Here is a 15719-nt window from a genome sequence, read left to right as displayed (position 1 = left end):
GCTCAGGCCCTCCTCAATATGTGTGCCCGGTAATGCGAGATCGCAAAGGAGAGAGGCCAGTTATTTCCCGCAGTGCTCTCGAGCTGCACACCGCTTATCTGACCATACCGTAGCGCAGCCTCGTTTGAGAGTGTCAGAGGGACCCTGGGCAGGCAGAGTGTAGAGGCGCGGGAAACCGCGCTAGGCAATGGCGGCCGCCACTCTCAATGGTGCCGCGCCCGGCATCCCATCGAGTTCGGCCGCCTCCACAGAGCTCAGCGCCACAGCACGATACCTGGGGGCACAGAGCGGCAATTGTGGGCGCCGTCCGCGGGGACCACCGGCAGGTCGCAGCAACGGCTCCGATCCGCCTTCCAGCAGCAGGAAGCCGCAGACGCTCCTCGATCCACAGCAGTGCCAATCCGGTCCCGGGGATGATGGTTTCAGTGCAGGGGCCGTGAGAGAAAGTCAGTGGGTGCAGCTGTGAGTCCGCAGCAAGCGAGGGGGGGATCCAGCGATAAGTCCGCAGGCTGAAGAGCCGGGGTCGTCATTACCCCCGGATGAGGCCCTCTGTCGAGGCCTACTGCCTCGTGGTGATCCCCGGCCTATCCTGACCTCAGTGACCCGTCCCCAGGTGCACAGTAGCTCCAGCGGCAGCTCCGGGGGGAGCGAGCGATGCTCAGTGTGCAGGCGCCGCTGCTCGGATCCGCCCCAAACTTGGACCAAGTCAAGAGGATCGATGCTGAAGCAATGTGAGTGGGTTGCGGAGCTGTCCGGACATCAGTAAGTGAAGATTATTGAAGGATGTTTGCTCCAGGGTACAGGAGCCTCACCGTTGGGCGGCCATTCTGTGTGCGCGCTCTCTAGCGCTCCCTGCTTGGCCAGCATTTTGACAGTATTACCTATGTACAAAACCTCCAAATGAATCAGAAACCTCTAAAAAAGTATTTTTTTCTGCTTTACGTGTTGTTTTGATTGATTAAGCTGGTGTTTGTCACCCACCTCCTGCTTGCCTTATACTTGCTCCCCACCTCCTGCGTGCCTTATACTTGCTCCTGGAGTTTCACTCTGTTCCTGCATTGGAGCATGGACTAAGTCACACTTCCTGAATGTTGCTTGCATTCTTCCACTGGTCACATGCTCCTGCAAGTACTTAAAAAATAAAATAAAAGTTTACATGCACACTGTAAGAGTGATGTGCCTTCTGCCCCTCTCTCCTCCCACCATCAGTGCTCTTACCCCCCTGCCCTCCTCTTTCTCTCTGTTGTGCTGCTGCTCCCTTCCTCCTCCTCCAACCTCCTTTGTGTTGCTTACCTCTTGCAAATAGCTGTTGTGTTGCTGCCCACACGGTTCCCCCTGCACCTCCCCTACTCCCTACGGTCTGCCACAAAAAAAACTATTAAAGCCAAATAGCTTGCGCAGATGTCTGATCTATTGAGCTTTGTTTAATGCTTTTTGGACATTATGCAAAGCAGTGTGGGCTGCTGCACTACATGGTTTAAATGACTCCGTCATAGCTGGCAAGGTCATAGCTCCTTTTTCCCTTCACTTTAAGCCATGTTGAACAACACCCTGAGCTTATTCTTGTTACTTCTAAGACTTATGGATATTGATGACAGTTGTCTGGAAAACCTCATGTTCATTTCAAATTATGTTTGAAATTGTAAAGTAAGTAATGAAGTTCAAAAGAATAACTTTCTTTTCTTTTTATATTCTAGATGCAATCCAAAAGAATTGCTCTGAGCCAACATTGTTTTCTATTGGTGATGTGTATCCTGTTTACATCTAAGGCAGTGCCAATAGATAAAGACAAGACAAAAATTAATGAAGAGCCACAAGTTGAAAAAGAGAAAAAGGAATCTTCAGTAAGTGCTGTGAAGTCCTTTTATATGCAGCATAGCCTTCAAGTAATGCCAACGCTATTGATATTAGGGGTGGGGTGCTGGCGGTGTGTGCTTTTAAAGTTCGGATCAAAGCTTCCATAAGGAAAGTGTTGTTTGTTTTGACAACAACGTTGGTGTAGTTTGACAAATGTTCTCAAAACTTTCCCTTATTAGGTCGAGCTGGTGTAAGCAGCGCGAAGCGCTGCTGTCCAGCGAAGCCTCTATTGTTAGAGACTTGCTCTGGAACTGGGACAAGGGATGGGCACGAGCTTTCGGCAATCTCAGCATGTGCATGCGCAGCCACGCACTGTGCACATCTCCTGTCCCACTTCCAAAGCAAGTCAGACACGCACAGACACGCGCACACACACACACACACACACACACACACACACACACACACACACACACACACACACAGACACCCCCCCCCCCTGATTCCCCCCCAACTAAGCCCCGCTTACCGAGCTTCAGGCTCAGGATTCCGCCGCTCCTCCTTACGTGTGCTGCCACCGCGGGGCTCTCCCTCAGGCATGGGAGCCTCTCTTCACCACTGCTGCTCTCTGCCAGCCACTCCGTGGGTGCGGGCTTCACGCAGAAGGCGAAAGCCCCGCCCCAGGACCGGCTTCACGCTCCCGAACTTCCGGTTTTCGGCCCGCCTGCTCATTTCCATTTGTTTGTACCATGGATCGATTCCTGCACAAACCTCGCAAAGTACGCGCTATATAATTAAGCATTTTTTGTGTTTTCCTGTGATTGTTTTGGTGGGGCCGGTGTCTCCCGGCGACGTGGCCAGAGCTGTGCTTAATTCACCCTCCCCAAGGTCTATGACTGGCTGGAAGCTCGACAACTCGGCAGTGATGAAGACAGTGAACCGCAATGGTTGGGTCGCTGTCACATCCCTCTAGTTTGAAACATCTGTGGGGAAGCTAAGACTCCAGCAGCAGATAAGAACCCCTGGACAACAGCTGGTGTCTAAAGTTGGACGCGGCAGCCGGGGGTGGAGACCAGCAGCCCGGAATGGCCCGGGGCCAGTGACTGCGGCGGTTGAGCCGAGGCAGGGCGCTTCTGAGTTCTGTCTCGCGCCTGGCGGCTCGCAACCCTCCCAGCCATGGCCTCACCTTCCGTGATGGTTCCGGTCCCTGAGACATCCTCGGCTGACTCGTCGCTATAGCAGAGCCTGACTGGCAGCACAGCCTCAGCCGTGCTGCCCCCAGCCCGCTCCCGCATCTTAAAGATCATTGTCATCGGAGACTCCAACGTGGGGAAAACCTGCCTGACCTACCTCTTCTACGGGTGTCGCTTCTCCCAGCGCACCGAGGCCACCATTGGTGTGGACTTCCGGGAGCCCACAGAAGACATCGACGGCGAGAGAATCAAGATGAATTCATGGAAGAACATAGCTCGAGCAGGTAGCAGTGGGTGAAACTGAAGTACCAATGGCGTTGAATCCACTCAACCACTTTCAAATGGAGCATCTGCTGCACATCGGCTTCAACCCGCATTATTGCTTCTCCGTTTTTCTCAGGTTTCGATTCAATTTTTTTTTTTCAAATTCAGGCACCTATTGGTACCGGTGCACCAACGGTCACCACTGCAGTGACACAAGTAACCCTCATTTTATGTACAGACAATCTTGCGAATTATAAACTAATGTCAATGCCTTTTTTGAGTTAAGTACTTTTATTTATGTTTAGGTACTAATACAAATCGAGAGGTCGGACATCACTCATTTGTATGAAGTATGCGATGACAAGAAGTGAAAGAGATGCACAAAGGGACTTAAGATGTATGGATAATAAGAATAGACAGACCTTTCTCTGTCACTGTGAGTCATGTTAATACTTAACCTCTTCCATGCTCATGACAAGGTCAGCTCGTCATGAGACACAGTGGAGCTGTGCTTATGAGGAGTTGACCTGGCCATGATCCATGGACTACTGCAATTTCCCTCACAAGAGGGGAAAACCCCTTAGCAGCCAAGGTGTTAATGGAGTCTCTCGGCCAAGTCCTCTTCAAGATTTGGCTTTGTCCGCAAATCTCTTCCAACATTGGTAAAGTTTGAAAATGTATTCATGACAACGGCAGAATTGCCTCTTTTTCCAGGGTGGGTTAGAAAAGGCGTCGTAGGGAAAGTGAACTTGCAAATACTCAGGAGATTTTCACAGGAGCAAATGTACACATCCGTATTTGCTAATGCTACAACTATTTTCAAACTTTTTCTATGAGTACGTTTCCAGGCCTACTCTGAAAATTCTTCTGAATTCATGAAAGTCGTAAAGGACAGATAGACCACAAGTGTAAATTTGTGAGTTCCTCTAAGGATTGGGCCTATAATTAGGTCTGCAGTTAGATGTAATTTTAATAACTTTTTAGTTTCTATTAAATTACATATAACTTTATGTATGGTTAAACTTCACTATGACAGCATTATGCTCTTTTACAATGGGTACATTGGCACGAAAAGTAGTTTCCTTCAGTGCCAGGGACTACTGTGGCACCATGTGCTTTTTAGGTCGAGCCTAAGGCATTGCTTTAGCAATGCTTGTTGGCGAGATAGGTAGTGGGGCTTTCAAAAGTGCACCCAAAATGCGGATCAGGTACACTGCATGTGCACATAGCACAAAGCCTCGGCATCAGACTTCAAAGCAAAGCAATCCGCCCGCATCATACTTCAAAGGAGTCCGCTCCCCCGCCACGCAATGCAGAGAGCTTGTTGTAAAAGGGATCTAAAAAGTGCTACCTACCCACGTTTGCTGGCTGGCTGCAAGCTTAAGTGCAGGTGCATGTGCGCATGCACGTGCGGCCTTCTGCCTTTGTTGTTGCGCCTCTCACAACAGCCCCTGCCTCTCACCCTCCCCCCACCACAGATCGTATCTCACGGCCGCGCTTTCACTTTTACGGCAGCGTGGCCGTGTCTCTTTAACTCCTCCGCCAGAAGTGGTGCGTTTCCCGACAAGCTAATTTTTCTGCCATTACTGCTTTAACCTCAGCAGCTGCAGGCAGCAAAGCTTGCTCTTTTCCCTGGGCTGCAACTGACTCCTCCTCCTGTTCGCTCCATCTCTTCCACTGAAGCTGCCTCCTCCCGCCTTTTTGAAATGCAGGGTCAACAGTATGCTTATGTTTAGATTTCTTTTGAACATTTTCGTCTCGCTATTGGCATTGTAAATGGCAATGCCTTTTAGTTATGTTTTAAAAATCAACACGTAAATAAAAGGCATTGTCATTTACAATGCCAATAGCTCAAACTCTCACAAATGCGAGACATATTGCATTGCAAATGCTTGTTGTTTTAGCTGCTGTTTTGATCATTTTGTGGTGATCAGTCAAGAGGGGGAGAAAAAAGGGATGTCCCAAAACACATTTTCCCCATGTTATGTCTATGGCTATTTTTCATTTTTTTTTTAACACTTTTACAGCCCAAACTGCTGAACGGAATTACACGAAATTTGGCAGAAAGCTAGATGTTGGTCCAGAAAGCGTGCTTTTTGAGATTTGGTGTAAACCTGTTCAGTTGTTTTGGCGATATTTAAGTTTAAAAAATATAGCTATCTGTGGATGCGAGTACTTGCAGTGGACTTGCAGATCCTACTGACATTTGATTTGTTGCCAACACTTCAACCAGAAAGTGCTGCCAGCCATTTTGTGACACTGTTTGAAGCAGAGTCCCACAAAAGAACGTAAAAAATAAAGAAAGTGGTAGAGAAGCAGTACCCTGACACCCCAGATATGGTGGAGGATCCCACAGGGACCTTTACCAGGGGGGAGGGGGTTCTAGTGGACCCACAGAAAAATTAATCTGTACGGGTGAGTGTGGTTATGTGAGTGGCTGTATGGGTGAGTGAATGGTTGTGTGAGTGGCTGTACAAGTAACTGAGTGGGTGGGTGACTGCCTCTTTGGAGGAGTGAGTACTATTATGGGTCTGTGAATGGGTATCTAAGTGGTAGTGTGGGTGTGTCACTGGGCGTGTGATAGGCTCTATGGGTGTCTGAGTGGTTCTGTGGATGATGTCATTAGTGATGTCATTGACCATGTCATGAGTGATGTAATATTTGAGGTCATTTTGGGGTCGTAAGTTATAGTTTGCTCATGTAACCATAACTGCTGAATTTCGTTGGTTTTGTTCATGTGAAATCTCAGCCTAACTAAAAGTCCCTGTCACCTTTGGGTGTTTAAGTGAATTATTAAGGTTTAAAAAAAATTCTATTTCCTAACCATAACGTCCCAGTAACCTTTGGTTTCTTTTTAGTGTGTGTTTGCGTGTGTGTGTATTTAATATATTCATATTTAGGTAAGATGAAACGCCTGTCCAGGCGTAAAAAATTGCAGATCACCCAGTACAGTTAGAACTTCTGTTATTTGCCCTCCAATAAATAGCTCCTTCTTCAACATCGGTGTCTACTCCGGAGCTCAACTCGCTATTTTGTTCCATTTGTATGTCTTCCTGACTTTGTTTATTCACTTCGGTCAGTCTTTGTGTAAATATGAATCGCCCCTACTCAAGGAAATAAAGAAAATAAAAGGTTTTTACCTATGTAAAACTGAATATCGGTGTATATTTTGTGCTGCCGTTGTAAGGTTATGTACGTAAGAAGTTCCAAGCTACCCGTACGTAAAGAGAATTTTACAGCATATAAGGGCATTAAGAAATGGAGCTAGAACATAACCAGTGGTTGGCCATTTTGTGGAAAAGCGCATGAGTGAAGTAAGAGGATTGGAGTATTTTGTAGTTCACGCTGTACCGAAAAGACAGAGAAAGTAACCAGGAGATTAGTCCGAGGCATTTGGAATCCTGATATAATATAGAGCTTCACTCCAAGATCCTTTGGGGATTCAACATTGAAGATCCCCCCCCATACCCACCTGTAAACCTGCCAATAGATTTTCTTTTAACTAAAGAGAGGCAATTGCAAAGGTTTTTAACCTGTTTTTGAATTTAGTACTAAGCACTTTGGTTTGCACTAGTCACTTTAATCAGGCCAGTTGAGTAAAAATAAAGTTAGATCTTATGTATTAAGAGGATAGAAGATGCATTGATGTAGAGTATCAAATAAGTTTGTGTGACTTTTAGGTATGCCCTCTTGGCTTAATTACAGCATAGTAAAACGTAAAAGGCACTGTTTAGTCTATTTGCTCAATACGTAAAGTGCCCACCTTGGCATTATTTGTGATTGGAATACAGCGCTTTATTTTGTTTATTTCATTTTATTGTGCAATATTGCTTTTAGATGGGAATTACATGAGGAATATTGCATCAATTAGGTATGCATTTAACTTGGGCGTTTACCATTTACACACAAACTGGGAGAAAACAGTAATGGCAATACAGAATGAAGTCTGGCGTCTCTGTTCCTGATGATGTAATGTGTGTGCACTTATAAATACATAAACACATTTCTGCCTTGGTTTGTGATCCATGCTGCAGGGCAGCTGAAAATGTGGCAGCACAAGAGCACTTTAAAATAAATAACTAACTGAGCAGCAACCTTTTGTGTCGTCAATCCTTGGATACAGCGTGCAAAGAGGTGATAAAGCATTATTGCGGAGAGTGCTGACCCTGCTCTAAAACCGACACGCCCTTCAATTTGCGGCACGACTGGGGTCACCAGTTCTCGGGTTTGATATTATATGTATTTTCACTGAGAAAAAACAAATATTACAGGTACGTTCTAGGTGGTCTCAGATTTCACTCATGCAAAACCAGTAAAATTCTGCAGTTCTATTTACCTGAGCTAGCTTTAACGTACGCCCCTGCAATGCACTGCTTATGACCTCACATTTTACATCACTCATGACATGCCTGCATCTGGTCTGTTGGCATGCATGGTTGTACTCCCCCTACCTCTTCCACCACTATGGCACCCTCTGTATGCCTTGTCCTGCTATGTAACTAACTATTGAAGGAGAGTGGTCTGACAATTATCATGCCAGGCACGACACACTTTCATACTTGTGGCTGGGTCCAAATGGAAGCAGGAAATAGTCTAATCCACTTTGTACGCCTGAAGGCAGTGAATAACCGGAGAAAGCTTTAGATGTAGGGTGTAAACCTTTCCTCCCCCGATCTACTATACTAGGCATTCCATTGTGTCTACTAGGCCATGGGTCATGTTAGGCTTAACATTGTCCTTTGGTGGGTGTCTGTCCAAAGTACCATTGAAGACGTAATTTAGATCGCCGGCCCAGATGATGTCCACTTGTATGTACAGGATCCACTCCGGCACTAGCCCAGTGAAGAACAATTCCCCCCCCCCGCCCCCCCTCATTGTCTGCATTATGGCCATATACATTTATCAGCCATATGTCGTTTGAGTTCATTGTGCCAAATAATATTAAATACTTGCCCTCTGTGTCTGCCACAGTTTCTTTCAGATGAAAGTGGATGTTGGAGTCACCCAAACCAGTTCCCTTCTTGTGTGTTTGAAGTACAATGGTGCATATATCTTTCTTACAGATCCTCCCCACTGATGTGCATCTCCTGTAATAGCGATTTACTGATTCCGTATCGATGGAGATATGAGTATATCCTGTGTCATTTGGTGGAAGGTATCCAGTCCACGAACATTGCAGACCTGCATATATGCTTCCCATAAAAAGGACTTTTCGCTGTCTAGATTGGAAGCAAGCACCCTAGTAGCGCTTGTGTCTTAATGTGCCAGTTGCTCTGGTAGCTAATCGTCTGTGTGTGTGTGTGTTGATCTGTTTGATGCAAACTTTGGTATAAAGCAACTGAGTAAAATCCCAACAATTCACACCCACCCATGAGTAGCGTTTTTGATGCCCCTTGGTCCTCATATTCAGTAAAAAGATAAAAAGGGATAGCTCAAACTACCCATCCCCGTAGCTTCAATAAACAACCCAAACAGGGATCTAGAACAACATTCAGCCTGGTTGAACTGTGGAGGTAATAACCTTCCTCCGGCATCCCCCCCCCCTTCCACCGCAAAGGCAGCAGCAGGGCAGTGCGAGCCTAGAAGTTGTCTCACTCAGCTCTCCACACACAATGAAATGTGTCTTACCCTACCCATTGGTCATAGCAACAGTTGCAATTCGATCAGTTGTGTTTTGGGCCCAGGTTAGACCCCCTCCATGTATATCTTGGCAGCAGTACGTTCAAATATCGAGTGTAATTTGTAATTTGTCCCATCCATTGTACCAGTAGTAGTTCCCTTGGTTCTGTGTGGGTGCAAACAGCCTCATCCGAGCTCAGCCGCAGTGATTGCAACCACGCTGGGCTTGGCATCTCAGGCACTAGTCGGAGAGGTTTTTGTCCCCATATGAATCCCCAGATGCCTCTCTGTGACCCATCAGTTTGTACTACAGTGTGACCAAAGGCCCTCCAACATCTGCGGAAGGTTCCCCGACACGGAGGGCCTAGTCTGTTCCTCGCCGGTTATTTTGGTGTGCTTGTTGGGGCCCTGTTAGCTGCTACTGTAACAGTGTCCAACCATTCCCATGCCATGTCTGGCCATGCCAATAGTCTTCCTCCCGCCTTGTGCTTATCCTTTTCTCATTGGGGCAGATCATTTAAAAATATTGAATTGCCTTACAGTAATTCAGAAAGAAATCCGAATATTTATCGACTTAAAATAAGATGCATGTGACCAACCAAATAGTCTCTTCTACAGGAATACTATACATTGGCCATCACTATAATGCATAAAAGAAAGTTAGACCCTCTGATCTTTCATATCTCTATGCTGCGTTCCTGGTTGTCTCTTTCTTTCTTCTTATGCAGGCCAAAATTCTACCAACCTTCAATTTCATTATTGTGTCTTTCAGTCCTAAACTAATCTGCCCCCCCATTGAGGTATCTTTTTTTTTCAGACCGTCTTAGCAGTTTTTGCGTGAGAATCCACACTATGCACGCAGGGGTTTACTGGCTAGTATGGCGTTCCTAGGCTTTTTGTTGCCCATTATATAGCCCACATGAGATGCACCTTTTAGTATAGCCTATTATCGCTTACACTTTATTGACTAGCTTTTTAGGTCGAGCAGACCTAAAAAGCATGCGAAGCATGCTTTTGTCTGCGAAGACTTCTTTTGCTGGCGTGTCTGGGGGTATGTGAGACGGTGTCCATGCACGAGCCTCTGCCGTCTCCGATTTGCCCTCGAGGGCACGCACGGCGCTGTGCACATCCCCTGCCTGCCATTCACATGCTCTCGCAATCCAACACCACACACGCATGCGCACACACACACACACGAGCGCCCATGCACACATGCACATACATACAGAGACACCCCCCTCCCCCTCCCCCCCGCCCCCACCCCCGCAGCAGCACACACCGAGACACTCACTCACACACACCAGCGCACCTACACACGCATGCACACACACATACAGAGACCCCCGGCCCCCCCGCCCCGCCGCACACATACACAGAAGCGCACCCCCCCACCCCCCCTACAACTAAGGCCCACTTACTGCCACTCCGGACATCTGCAGCCTCCGCGGGGCTCTTTCTCTGGCCAGGCACTCCGTGGGCGCGGGCTTCACAAAACTGAAGTCCCGTCCCACGATAGGTTTCGTTTTTGCCAGTGCGCGTGCGGGCGCACGTATTGTCTCTTCAGGCCGGCTTGTTTCTAATAACTATCGATTACCCTTCTCCTTGGTCTATTTTCTGTTCCCAGTTCCCTCACCCAAGATGGCCCCCCATGACACATCGGGCACACCCGGTTGCTCACATTCACTCCGCATGCTCCCGTGAGGATCGCTGTGGCATAACTAGTAAGCGAGTGTGCGGTTTTCAAACCCCTATGCTGTTGTCAACAGTAATTTAAGTTGGTGGCCTTTTCCTTATTAGTTTTAGTTTGTTTCCCCAGTGTATCGTCTCGCCGTAGGAGACCGTAGTCCCGTTAATTGAACAAGATGCTTCCATTGTGGAATGGCTATTATACGTGGTTCCATTGAGAACGTGCAATTAATGACTTGAAGTAATTTTTGACATGAGGTGAGCGCCTACACGTAGTTATTCACGAACTGCACCTTTTCACGTAGCCTAAACCCCTTTTCTTAGTGCCTTGACACGCTGTCGCTGGTAATGTGGCGCAGCACTGATTGACGCCTGCTGACAGTATCTCCCGCCATTTTCATTGGATTTACTAGGTGAGCTGCGATCCGGTCTACACTCCAACTCTCACGGTCCTTACAGAACTGCGGTCCGTGCAATTTGGACCGTTCTGTCTCTTGCTTCATTCGATCAGACTTGGAGCACCCCCTGGAACAATCTTCCTCAACCTCTTCGAGGTTTGTGTTTCTTCCGCATCTGTCGGTTTTAAGCATGGTTGCCATTCGTAAGCACTTTTAATTCTACTTCACCAGATCTCGCCTTGTTCACACAGTCTGTTGCGAAATCCCTAAATTAATGTTGCTTTAACACCTTGGCTGCTAGGTGTTTTCCCCCCCCTGTGCTGGAAATTGCTCTTCTTATGTATTCATGACGAGCTCAGCTCGTCATCAGCACAGCTCAACTGTGCATCATGACGAGCTGAGCTCGTCATCAGCATCGAAAGGGTTAAGATACTATTTAGCATAAGTGTTAAAAATACCACTGCTTCACCACTCGCCGTGACCAGCATGTTTCTGGCTTCCATCAACACTCCACGTTTTTACAGCCGTGTTTTTTACTTAAAGCACTCGCTTTTTAGTTTTACACCTACCCTCTTACACTGTCGATACCTCACGCATATTATTGAGCATGGCATGAATGTATTCGTCGCTACGATGTCAATCTAATGCGGTCTTCTTTACTCCCCCGTTTTTTCCCCCCATACCTTTCTTCCTTCTTTTCCACAGGCAATTTCCTATATCAGGCATGCACTATTCATTGTCCCGATTATGATCCTAATATTGTTTAATAGGATCGAAACATCGTCGACCCCCATGTAACAGCTTGCACGTTAATCCGCTGTGTAAAAAGTACATTGTCTGTTCATTCTAAGCTTGACTTGATCTACATCCTACAAGCTATATATTTGCCTTGCCTGAAATGTCCTTGTGTGTTGTATATAATTGTTAATGCTTTGTTCTCTATAGGATGCAGGACTGTTTCCCACTTAAATATTGCTTTTTGTCCAAACTATTGTTTTGATTACATTATTACATTTTTTGTCCGTCTGGACAGCCAAAATATAGTATCGATTCCAATCTATATGTATCTCTTTGTTTTGATTACAAGTTTTTAACTGTTACCCAAGGTCCTTAATTGGCTTGAGGGTTCCCTTGTGTTTTTCTAACGTTCCTGCAACATTCAGCGCACCATGTGAACTTTAATTTTCCATGATGCCTGGGACAATGGCGGACCCTTCTTTGAAATTAAATAGGTCTCGCATTTACACGAATTTCAGCAATAGCCATTGCAAATGATAATGCCTTTTATTTATGTGTTATTTATCAAAACAGATAAACCAGGACGCCTCTTTGCTAGGGCATCTGTGCGCTCAATAAATCCGGTTAACATAACATAACATAACAAAACATAACGTAACATAACATAACATAAATAAAAGGCATTGTAATTTACAAGCCAATAGCTTAGACTCTCGCAAATACGAGACTTATTGCATTCCAAATGCTTGTTACCTCTCTGTGCCCAATATAGTTCAGCTGGTACACTGTGCATGTCCCTCAAAACAAATACCGGTCCTTAAACTCCACACAACATTCATGCATGCCTCTCAAAACTAACCCTGCTCTTTAAAGTTTATACAACATTCATGCATGCACCCAAAAAGTACTACTGCTCCTTAAAGTCAAAACAACAATTGTGCATGCACTTCAAAAGTGGTGCACATGCTATTTGAGACTTTTTTCATTTTAGCATTGGACTTAGAGACCACCCATTGCTTACCATTGGTTAGCTTCATTGTCACTCTCATTTGCTTGCTTTGTATTGGTCACCTGCTGTAGGCTTTTTCCTCTTTGTGTGTTTGTCCCTCCCCTGGAGCATGGATGCATTACTTGTCCTTCCATGGCTCATCATTTTTAGGTGCTTCTTTTTTCTTTGTGTTTAAGCACCCTACCAGAGTGTGTCTTTTTCTTCTGTCTCCCTATTTTACTTCTCAACCCTCTGTGCTCCGCCCTTGTATGCCTGCTTACCCCCATTCACACACACTCCCTCCTTAGGATGTCCATGTTGGATTGCCCCCACATTCCCTCCCTCCTTCGGTTGTCTATGTTGCTTTGCCCCCACCCTCCCTCCCGTTGGGCACTGTTGCCTTAAATATACCCTTCCTTCCATTGTCTGTGTTGCCTTCACCTCCAATTTCCTCCCTTTGCCCACGTTGCCTTGGCTCTCCGCTCCCTCCCATTCTCTGTTGCCTTTGCCCCCACTCTACCTCTTGTTGTCCCTGTTGCCTTTGACCCATCCTCCCTCCGTTGGCACTGTTGCCTTGAACCTACGCTCTCTCCTGTTTTCCGTGTTGCCTTGACCCTACCCTCCCTCCAGATGTGTGTGTTGCCTTGCTTGCAAATTCAATGCCTTTGTGCTGCCTTGCCATTGCCTGTGTTGCCTTGCCCCTACCCTCCCTCCCATTGTCTGTGTTGCCTTACCCCAATCTCCCTTCCGATGTCTGGGTTGTCTTACCCCCATATTCCCTCTCATTGGCCGTGTTGCCTTGCTAGTTGTCCATGCTGCCTTGTTCTCACCCTTCCTCCCCTTGTCCGTGTCATCTTACGCCCACCGGACCTCCGGTTGTCTGTATTGCCTTACCTTTCCCCTCTCTTCCATGGCCCGTGCTGCGTTGCACCCATCCTCCCTTCCGTTGTCTCTGTTCCCTTGCCCCAACCCGCCCTCCTGTTGTCAGTGTTGCCTTGCCTCGCCCTCCCTCCCGTTGTCCGTTTTGCCTTGCTCCTGCCCTCCCTCCAGTTGTCTTGTACCTCAGCCCACCCTCCCTGCTGTTGTCTTGCCCCCACCCTCCCTACCTCTGTCTGTGTTGCCTTGACCCTCCCTTTATTTCAACTACCTTGCCCCAACCCTACCTCCCATTGTCCGAGTTGCCCTACCCACACCATCCCTCCCATTGTCCACATTTCCTTGCTAGTTCTGTTCCTCCTTCCTGTTGTCCCTGTTGTTTTGCAGACTCCCTCCCTTTGTCATACAGCCTTGCTCCCACCCTAACTCCCTTTGTCTGTACCATCTTGGTCCCACTCACCCTCCCTCCTTCTGTTGTCTATTTTGCCCCCTGACCCATCTACCCTCCAACCATTGTCCATAATGCCTTCCTACGCATTCGCCCTCCCTACACTAGCCATGTTGGCCTTCACCTGCCAGAACAACAAGCATTTGCAATGCAATAGGTCTCGCAGTTACTAGACTTTGAGCTATTGGCATTGTAAATGGCAATGCCTTTTATTTATGGGTTGGTTTTGAAAACATAAATTAAAGGCATTGTCATTTACAATGCCAATAGCTCAAAGTCTAATAACTGCGAGACCTATTGCATTGCAAATGCTTGTTCATGTGAGTTTTCGAGGCTGCCATATTCTAACACCATTGAGCTTCTGTTAATGTCTGCAGTGCCACACAATTAATCAGGTGACATCTGGTTTCTAGAACAATGTATCTGGAGACATTAACACTTTAAAAAAAAAATCCTGTTACCTTTCCTGTGTTGTGATTCTCCTCATTCTTACGGTTACTGGACCAAAACCTTTGGAGCCTAGGAGTGTGCGTAAGTGTGTGTTATGCATGAATGTATGTGTGTTTTCTCACTCAATTAAAACAGTGTGCATTTTGCAAATAGCCTACACATAGACTATACTTATATAGGAATTTGCTAGTTTGAGGTTCCTGAGGAAAGCCACAAGTCTCTGAGGGTTGAGATGCCTGAAACAGTGTTATGGATGATGTTTGGGAGCGGGTGTGTCCCTAACCAGTTCCCATTCACATCCCACCTGGTTTTAACCATACCTCAGTACTAGTTGAGACATAATTAAAATCTTTTTCGGGTAACTAGAGGTAATTTTATTATCCTTAGACCGATCCCACTGGATATTCCCCTTAGAAGTGCTCCTTCCCCTGAGAGGTTGAGTCTTCCCAGATTTAGTAGGTGTTCTAGGTAAGGACTCTGAGGCATGCAACTAGCGGAAACTCTAGTGAGTAACAGTCCTTTTAAAAAAATCTGAAGGATTGCTTCAATAGGAGAGGCTTCTTAGTGGCACCATTTCCCTTTTGATTACTTTGTCTACATTTGAAAGTTGAGTGGTTCCATTCTCAACACGTCTAACTTCCTTCTCTCTTGATTATATTACAACTTTTTTAATATCCTGCCTTTGTAGGGTCTACACTAGGGGTGACTTATCAGGTACAGACCTCCCTTTTTTGTTGTTGTTGTTGTTTAAAACATTGTTATTGTTTTTCTCATAACATGTAAGCAGTAATGACAGTATACAGAGGAGCATAAAGTATAGGCAGGTTATACATATACAATATATTTCTATTACGAAAGTAATTGCTGAGTGTTTGTATTGCAGTGTTACTTTTGGTAATACAGTCCCTATTGTCCCCACAAGCCCTTCTCTACTCTTCCAGGTATCACTCTCAGGGTCCGGTAGTGGGTCACAGATTTCTCCTCGATAGGTATTCCAGGCCGCCCATATTTTGGTACATTTCCGGGGCTCCTTCGATTAGTATATACTGTCCGTTCCGTGACCATTATTAGATCCATATCTCTACACCAGCCATTCAGTGAAGGTATTTCCACCGCCCCCCACCTCTGCGCAATATTCCGTTTTGCCACCATTAGTCCCAACGTGACCCAAATTTGTCCATGTCGTGTAAGGTCATTAGGCTCCCACATGTTGAGTAGGCATCTACGTGGTTCTGGCAGAAGTGACACCCCTATCGCTTGCG

General features: G+C 46.4%; 1 protein-coding gene across 1 annotated transcript in view; it reads left to right on the top strand.

The window, feature by feature from the left end:
• Positions 1–15719, top strand: part of LOC147660933 (nucleobindin-2-like) — a 203590-nt gene that overhangs the window by 50236 nt on the left and 137635 nt on the right. The window contains exon 2 of the mRNA XM_086951417.1: positions 1698–1844. Coding sequence (XP_086807543.1) covers positions 1698–1844 — 147 coding nt within the window. The remainder of the gene's footprint in view (positions 1–1697; positions 1845–15719) is intronic.

The sequence above is a fragment of the Lissotriton vulgaris genome, unplaced genomic scaffold, assembly GCF_964263255.1.
Source record: "Lissotriton vulgaris unplaced genomic scaffold, aLisVul1.2 SCAFFOLD_1849, whole genome shotgun sequence".
In the NCBI taxonomy this organism is placed as follows: Eukaryota; Metazoa; Chordata; class Amphibia; order Caudata; family Salamandridae; genus Lissotriton; species Lissotriton vulgaris.
Note: the sequence above shows the minus strand (reverse complement) of the source record. Positions and strands in the feature narration are given on the sequence as shown.